The 8,608-nt window shown below is 43.1% G+C and overlaps 2 protein-coding genes across 4 annotated transcripts in view; both read right to left on the bottom strand.

The window, feature by feature from the left end:
* LOC118420797 overlaps window positions 1-2,300 on the bottom strand; it is a 13,751-nt gene extending 11,451 nt beyond the window's left edge. For 2 of the 3 annotated variants that reach the window (XM_035827793.1, XM_035827794.1), the window contains exons 1-2: window positions 2,145-2,300; window positions 257-531 (exon numbers count right to left, since the gene is read on the bottom strand). In XM_035827793.1, coding sequence (XP_035683686.1) covers window positions 257-525 — 269 coding nt within the window. In that variant the 5' untranslated portion in view covers window positions 526-531; window positions 2,145-2,300. The remainder of the gene's footprint in view (window positions 1-256; window positions 532-2,144) is intronic. The other variant, XM_035827795.1, reaches the window with a different exon arrangement.
* A 3,443-nt stretch (window positions 2,301-5,743) lies between these two features.
* Window positions 5,744-8,207, bottom strand: LOC118421305. The gene is made up of 5 exons (XM_035828538.1): window positions 7,945-8,207; window positions 7,513-7,655; window positions 6,886-7,008; window positions 6,611-6,748; window positions 5,744-6,457 (listed from the first exon to the last, which is right to left on the bottom strand). Exons 1-5 carry the CDS (start codon window positions 8,183-8,185, stop codon window positions 6,353-6,355), a joined length of 750 nt encoding a protein of 249 aa, XP_035684431.1. The 5' UTR covers window positions 8,186-8,207; the 3' UTR covers window positions 5,744-6,352.
* Window positions 8,208-8,608: the final 401 nt, after the last annotated feature.

The following is an 8,608-nucleotide window of genomic DNA, read 5'->3' as shown; positions in this document are numbered from 1 at the left end:
CCATCAGTCATCGTATGTATTGAAGTCGAAAAGACAAGTGTGTGAAATACAGTGACAAGATCTTCTAGCGTTATCTAACATAAGATATACATGTAAGACGTAACCAAGAAATGTAAGCATTTAAGAATGAAAAAAAGTCCCCAAAGTCGCATTTCTCTTGGACAATGACCGAGAAAACATCTTAACTAGTTTAACAAAGTAGAAACATTCCAAAGCCCTGATTTGACCACAGGCTGTAATAGCGTGTATGACGTACCCATGCTCGTGGTCCGGGCCGTGCTCGTGCTCTTCGTGCTGTTTTGAGGTGTGCTCGTGCGAGTCGTGGTGCTCTTCGTGCTCATGTGAGCTGTGCTCATCTTCGTGCTGGTGGGAGCTGCCGTGCTCGTGGTGATCGCTGTGGTCGTGGTCCTCGTGCTTGCTGTGCTCGTGCTCGTCGTGCTCACCGCTGTCGTGCCCGGGGTGCTCGGCGTGACACACCGCCACAAGCACCAGGAGAAATAGCGCCCATACGAGCCTGGGATTCATGGTCTCCTGGAATAGACAGAAATCATTCAAAGAACTCCATTTGTTCTTCTTAAATATGTTCTCAGTCTGTTGATTTAATTATCTTTGGGGATTGTTCACTCCTTTAAGTATTGCACATTGCAGTTTTGCTCTTCAACTTAACTTAACCTCGTTTAAAAAGAATGAGGAAACCATTAACATCTTACAAATGTATTCTCATGCTACGTCTTTGCTTAACATAAATCTCATGACAAAAATGATCAAGTGTTAGCACTTATCAGCAGAAACTGTTGACATGATTTATCAGTTATCCAAATGATATCTTTTATCCCAGTATGTAAACAGGTCCGGCAGGTGTGTTTGGCTGGACCTTGCTCACAATAACACCACAAAACGCATTGTCAGCCTAAGTTGTGAACTGGCTATGGCAGCCAAGTTACGAGAGGATGCCCACAGAGGATGCACATCGTCGATGTTTTTGATCGCACGATTTTCAGCGTTACAGTTTTATGCCTGGTTTGCGTCTTCTTAATATTACCGTGCCTTCATTGCTCTTCGCTTTCTGGTAACAGGCAAAGAGATAAAAACGTGCTCCACTTACACTAGAAAAAGATACAAAAATCCCACAAAACACGCATAAACCACTGACCCGGTGTCAAGCCAAATTTCTGCTCCTGATAAATATCTGCCGCAACACTGCTTGGGAATTTCCAGTGTACACGAGGGGAGAGTACTACGTCACACTCCTGGCACCTGATAATTTTCAAACAGAGTTCTGGGTGGATTTTAGGAGGAGCGGCTACACTTGTAGAGGCTAAATCTAAACCTAACCCTAAACCAACCCCAACCTTTTTAAAAAATTACACCTAACCCTACATCTGCTTGGCGATGAGAAGTGAACGTTCGAGCGCCCAGTGACCAGAGACCAACAATAGCTGTCTAAAGTCCCCCATGCCTACATGTAAAAGTGATAATCTCTACCCTCACTTGGCAAATATTTGCAAACACACAGCTATTAGCTATTGTGACGATGCAGTCTGTTGGAATGATTTACGTGTCTAGAGGTTAACTAATTTGTGACTATGTTGAAATAAAGACTACATAATGAAAATGAATGTTTCAAGTTCTTAGATATACGCTACAACAAAAGAACAACTACTCTAGCATATCGAAGAAAACAATCTGATTGAAATAGTGTCTCGGGCTCGAAATACTTAATTCCTAATCTCTACAACATGTGGTGCTTGATTACTGGCCAGCATTAATCTAGCTTGCCAAATTGCACATTTTTCTGTCGTTTTCTTTTTGTAATCTCATTATTTTCCTGTAAATTTGACGTTTCAGGTAGGCCTTTCGAGCCCTGGACTTACTGCGCAATGCTCTGCCGTACTAGCATTGGTCACAGTACTACTACTGTGGGCACTGGTAACAAGTGATAACGCAGGTGTCCCAATATAGTGTTCTAAGAAAGCACATTAAAAGAACACTTTACAACTAGTGCTTTTTTGATATCCAAAGTGGAAAGAAAATGCTTTACATTTATAAAAGACTTTTTAATTAACAAAAAGGAATTCTACGAAAATGACATAATTCTATTTCCATACTATGGTTAGACAAGAGAAAAACAAAGAGCAACTCACGTTGCTGCGACTAACTTTCTTGTCAAGAATTCGCCACCACTGCAGAGGTGTGCGTCCGGCTGAAGGTCGGTTCTAACTGGCTCACAACAATCAAGCTCCCCCTTATAAAGGACAGGCGATTGTTTACGGGGGACGCCAAAGGTGGACTCTCACTGCACTTGGGGCACCAGTGCGGCACTGCGGGTTTCGTTCACTGTGGCACTGTTTTGTTATTTTCTCCGTTTTTTTATAACTTATACATTGCGTAAGACGTAAAAGTATTACTTAAAAGACAGCAAAATACACAGAAAGGAAGAAAATTCGTTCTTAATCTCTGGAGTTCGAACCCCGAAGTGCCACACCAGTGCCCCAAGTGCAGTGAGATACCACCTTAAGGTGGTGTGATCGGCCAGCGATCGTTGTTTTTTTTTGGGCAGTCCTAACATGACCTTACGCACACACGGGTAACTCATTTATCAGAGGAAGCAAACGCTTTTCTCTCCAGGCACCAAATGTCAGAGAGGCACGTGTCAGGCGTAGACCTAGATCACATTGGTCTAATTTGTAAAGTAACGACATCCTCGCAGAAAAAAAATCAGTAAAGTATCTTGTCAGCAATGACGACTGTAGAATGTAAAACAGATGGAAAACATCAACAGTATGGTGACCGGGCATCTGACATGACGTCTGACTCGTGTGAACCATTTTTGCACACAAAAACGAAACGTCAGAAGAGGAAATAGAACGTAGCACACGATTTCGTTGATGACATATACATATATATGATATAAATAAAGAGAGAGGGGAGAAAATGGTGCATTACAATAGACTGTTCGTATCTTCTCTTCTTTGAGACGGACACTCCCTTCCTCAATAAAAAGTTTTATAACGTGACAGCACTTAGATTATTTCTTGCGTTTTTGTACTTTTGACAACACTTTTCTTAACGATTCTTAAAAAAAAGATAAACGTGGTTTCTATAATAACAGGATTGAATTCTAGTCTGCAGAACACTGCGGCATGTCGCCCCCCTCCCCACCACCTGTTGTTCGACCTTGTCCTGGGGTGTTTCTCAGAAATGGTAGGCTGTGTTCCAAAACAAAATTCTGCACTGTGGGTCTTTACTTTGGTCACAATTGACACTAGGATGTTGTCTTAAGTGTCTGTTTTGCACAAGTGGCGAAGTCATGAAAACAGGCGTGAGGTTAAAGGTCACAATTTGATTGACAGCTTCCTGTGGCGTGAGTTTGTTGAAAGGATCAACTTAACTCTCTTCTAGGAGATGTCATACAGCGTAGCCGGTATAGTACATGTACGTAAATGGTCGCCCAGTTTCTAGTGTAACTGTACAGACCAAAACACTATTCAACAATTATGTAATATCAAGTGTCCATAATTTTTCACACACAAAATGGCGGCCGTAGTAAACCTTAGTTCGAATTGTGAACGAATGACCTTGAAATTTGTATTTCCCCAATGAAATCCTCTATCAGTAGCTTCGAAAAATATTTTGTCTCGTGATGACTTGGCATCAATTCTATGCTTTGCTCTTCATATAAAAGAAATATTTTCTTCAGACGACGGTGTCAGCAAGATGAGGACAAAACATTCAGAAATCAGAGCCCAATCGATGTCACGTTAACTTGAATGTACAACCGCTACCCCTATCCCCTTGGTATCGGTTAAAAGACCAAACTCTGTGGCTTCCATCATGTTTTTGCTGACATCGAAAACTCTGAAGTTTTAGCATTTTCCTCGTTATCTTGTTTTCCGAAGAGAATCCAGAGACGCCTGCCCCGCCACACGACAAGGCGTGTCAGATAAACGCGACTAACTTACTTGTTGAGTGATTGATCTAGTATCACGCCTTGTGGGGATGGCAAGGTCGACCGACAGGGCCACCCCGCAGCTGAATGTTGCCCAGATCAGCACAGTTTAACGGAAAACAGGTCTGCTTGCAGATAAACAACACGGTTCCAGATTTCCTCCGTCACTGGAAATTTGCCTGATTCATCAGTTTGCTCTGGAGCGGAAATCACGTTGAGTAATAACCGGAAAGGATGAAGGGAGTAAAATAATATTGTTACAATTTTTCTTACGCCACGAGCATGCTAGCAAACCGTCGGTCAGCATATTTCTGTCAGCTTTTTTATTTATCTATTTATTTTTGCTTTCTTTAGACTCCAGAAGGAGACCGTTTATAATTTTATGTCCATTCTACGGTCATAATTTGCACGTTAAAGACCCAAACAGTATTGGAATCAAGTTGGTACCGTTAGCTCGGACAGACGGAACCTTGCACCGCCAGGCGCAACTGATAACTGGTCGTCTGCGACGGCTGGTCTCTCCTGATAGTCGGCTCTGTGACCCGATATCAGAAACATGACCGGTTCTAGTGACCAATTGTCACAAAAAGTCTTATCATCATTCGGAATAGGCTGTAGAGTGCCAGGCCAACTAACTAGGAAATAGAATGTCAGTGGGGTAAAGTTTTCTTACCGACTGGCTTCTCTGACAATCCCTTATGAGGTCTGCAAAACAAATTCCTAACGGTTAAAACACTTACAATTCTCCTCCCAAAATGACCAACTGAGAAAATCTTTAATCCAGGGATATTCAAAGCTAACCGTTAGAAAACTTTACACATGTCCTGCCAAACATCTGCTTGATTGCCGTTCACCCGAACTCTGAGCAGTGCCAGGTTATCACGAAAGCCGTCCGGAAGCTGAACCTCACGCTATAAATCTTGGGCGAAGAGGTAAACAAGCAACAACAGATTTTTTTTAACCTGGATGCTAGACTGTACAGACCAGATCCTTGGCTCCGGAGCCAACGGACCTGGAAATTTTACCACAACCCATCCTGGCATTTTCCTAAAATTGTTTCCCCGGGAAACATTTTCCTGAAAGTTATGATGGGCTGTGTTACATTTTTCTTGTAGCACGTTTGCTACAGAGCCAAGGAACTGGCCTATGCAGGCCCTGGAAACAGTCTGGCATCAGGTTATCTATTCTTATCTTCCATGACACTGCTTTACTTCCCGAGAGACAAAGAAGGCTATTTTGCTACCAGACCCACAAAATGCGATCATAACATTGATAAATGCGATGATAACCTGCTGTCTGAACGCATCGAAATGAATAACACTAAGTAAGGGATTCGTAATGCTGCCAAACAGTAAGATTAGTTGTGACATCAGGGCGGCTGAACGGTCACCGTGAACAGAGTGGCAATCCGGGCTGCTGATTGACGACTTGTTGCTCTTCGAAGTCAGTTGATGTCAGGTGCCGGTGGATGTTTGTCGGTAGGGCATCTGGGCATTCCTTGTTAGTTTATGCGTGCTCCTGTGGTGGATAGCGACTATTGGAATAAACTAACTAAGACGGTATCCAGGTTAGGTGACCGAGTTTTCATTATGACCTCTATGGATCATAAAACAACCAACAGTTGCTTCCCTCTCTGTTGATAGTCGCATTGCACTGTGTTTTATCTCTGAAAAGATGACGACGTTTTCTGTGCTTCATTCTTATTTCTTTGATCAAGTTTTCGGCCCCATCACAAAGTCCACATGTGGGCTGTTATGACCCACGGGTGACCTTAACTGAGTCAAACAAACTGTAAATTTTTATTGATCTTTATTGAATTACCGAGAGGTATTCTGGGCAGGACCGTCATTGATGTTCTTGAGCCCCTAGCAGATACTTTTCAAACCGCAGTTACCTGTTGATACTATAAGTCTATTACAGGGTATCGGGGAAAGTACGGTATGCCGAATTCCTTGTCAGATGGTATAATTTCCCCATGTAGAATATTCAATAACAATACGTACCGAGTATATCTATACAAGTTTATACACGTTTACATGGAGTCATAAAAAAGTCAAAGTATGAGAAGAACTTTAACTGCTTAACTGCTTAGAGATAGCTACATGTAACGTTATACTACAGGATTATTTCAGTAACACATGCATTGTTCAACAGCACTCTGTTGTATGCCAGAGCTTGTAGAGACTTTAAACAATCTCCTTAAGCACACTTCGTTCTGTTGTTTCAACATCACAAGTTTGTAGATGTTTATACTGTATGTACAATGATTCTGCAACCTTGAAGTGCTTCTTAGGCCTTGACACTGAGGCCTAACCTTCTAATTGACCTTTCGCACAACAGATGATGTCCTTAATCTATTATAGTGCTTGGCTTTTTGGCGACGCCTAAGGGGCGGAGCCAGTCTTAAGTCTGCTTATTCCCGGTGATGGGGTTGCCGAAGCCTACATAGCTGACTCTCTGGCTCGGCGGTGTGAAGTAGTCGTCATATGTGAAGGCTAACAGCGCCTCCTAGAAAGATGACAATAAGTAGATAAATGCAGTTGTAATTGTTATAAAAATTCATTCAAATATTACAGATTATATAACGGTAGCACAGTAGAGAGAGACATGTAGTACGATGGCTTGGGTACACTATGGCAGTGGTGATGATGGCAGTATTACCTTGTCGTATCTGACTCCTTCCTCGTCAAGACGACCCATGAGATGCAGCCCGTGTTCTCGGATCGTTCTCGCGAGAAGTGGGTACTCGTGAACTCTCGTGATGTACGCCTTGACCTCCGCTCGAGTATACAAGTTTGTCTGTATGCCAACACAAATGTATTTGCAAATTTTTATTTTCATTAAAAAAATCATAACGAATTCAAGAAGGTCACACAATCTTTTACGCATGATAAAGCACGTTTGTCTGGTTGTTTGTTTGTTTTGGATTTACTCACGTGGTTATTCAGAGTTGCAATCTTCTCTCTGTGCCGGAAAGCCTTTGGCAGCGGAAGACAAACTTCATATGGTAAGCTGCAGCTCCCTTCTTCACCGGACTCCATCAGTACAACGCCTTGGTACTGGAGAATGAGTGCATTGTGGGGATCATGTGAAAGCGGTTTTATTCTCTGGGAAAGCCTTACGTACTCACTGGGACTGCGAATAACTAGCTTCTATAGGAGTATACTTAGCCTCCTTCACTGGCCTATCTATGGGCATTGGCGAAAGCGGCTGGGGGGAGGTGGTCGCGATTTTCAACCGGGAAACAGCTGTGGGCAGGCTACAAGCTTCCCGGATATATCTATTTCTAAGCATCAGAACCTTCCCGGCTGAAAATCGCCAATGACCACGAAATGTTGTTAAACTGGGAGCCATCAGGTCACGGTAGCTGCAAGAACACCTTATGAAATGTATAATGAGAAAAAACAAAGGCCCGACGTAGCTTGTCTTCTGTAGATGTTATCGAGTAATGATACGTGTGACATGCCCATGCACTGTGCTTTTAGACAAAGCTGTCGCCCATTATAAGGAGAATAATGAGACATATCAAAAGAGATACTACAAGATATGCACATCATACTCACATTGAAGAACAAAGGTGCCGTAATACCGCCAAGGGAAATTCCCTCGACATTGTCTCCGGCGAAGTACTTTAGAAGGGGGCGAAAAACCTTCCTTCCTGAGTGATGAGCACCACAACCAACTTCAAAGTGGCACACACCCTTGTCTGAAAAGATTCACAAAATGAACGACACATCGAACAACAGTACTTACAACAGTACAACCTTATCTCGGAAGTTCATCTGTGTTCTTAAAAGAGAGGAGGTTTATGTGTCGGTGCAAATTTGCATCATGAACGCAAATAACAAGTCGACTTAATACGACTTAATTGCTAAGCCGAATTGAATTTATTTTTGCATCATGAACAGGGCATAGCAAATATGGATGGTTGAAGTTATCATAATGACGGGTCTTATTTCATTCAAGTTAAGAACTAAAGTCAGACGTATACTCACAATCTGTTACAGTTATCTCCCAGAAGTCGCCGAAGTCCTTGGTCTTCCTGATCGGCATGCATTCGGTCGTCTTGCATCTAGGCGGCATCGGGACGTACACGATCTCGGCTTTTCTCGAGGGATCTCGCGGTGCCTCGTCCTTTACGGCATGTTCTTGTTTGTACCCCTTGTTTGCTCTTGGTGTCTGCTGACGATAAAGAGATGAGACTGGCGCACAGACAGACATGTGACATATAAGCATTCTACATTGGGCCACCCTCTCTTGATAGCGCCCTTTGAATCGTACAACTCGGAAACAGTCCTTTGAAACGGTGAAGGCCATTTGACACGGTCAAGACCATTTGAGACGGTCAAGACCAACAGGTGTTGTCATATCCGAGCGTATCAAAATGCTGTGTGTGGGTGGGTGGGGGTGTCTGACAAGAGGAAATAATGTTTGAAAAACAACTTTTCAAACGTGGCCAAGAAATCAATGAAACGGCAATATTTTGGATCCGAACCAGGGGCAAAAAGTTTAATCCAAAACCCAATCCTTTAAACCCCCCCCCGCACGTATCCCCGTGTTGACGGGCATCGACCGTTGCAAATGGCAACGACCGTTTGCGGGACAGAAATCTGGGCCCTGGAAAAGGGGATTTATAAGATCAGCCCCCCCCCCCCCCCC

This window comes from Branchiostoma floridae, chromosome 8 (assembly GCF_000003815.2).
Source record: "Branchiostoma floridae strain S238N-H82 chromosome 8, Bfl_VNyyK, whole genome shotgun sequence".
Classification (NCBI taxonomy): domain Eukaryota; kingdom Metazoa; phylum Chordata; class Leptocardii; order Amphioxiformes; family Branchiostomatidae; genus Branchiostoma; species Branchiostoma floridae.
The sequence above is the reverse complement of the archived record's forward strand: the minus strand, read 5'-3'. Positions and strand labels throughout refer to the sequence as shown.

Coding starts and splice junctions, on each gene's coding strand:
- LOC118421305 (XM_035828538.1), bottom strand. CDS start 8,185: ATGCTTATATGTCACATGTCTGTCTGTGCGCCAGTCTCATCTCTTTAT. Junction 7,656..7,944: donor GGAGATAACTGTAACAGATT/GTGAGTATACGT, acceptor GAATCTTTTCAG/ACAAGGGTGTGTGCCACTTT. Junction 7,009..7,512: donor CGGCACCTTTGTTCTTCAAT/GTGAGTATGATG, acceptor CTCATTCTCCAG/TACCAAGGCGTTGTACTGAT.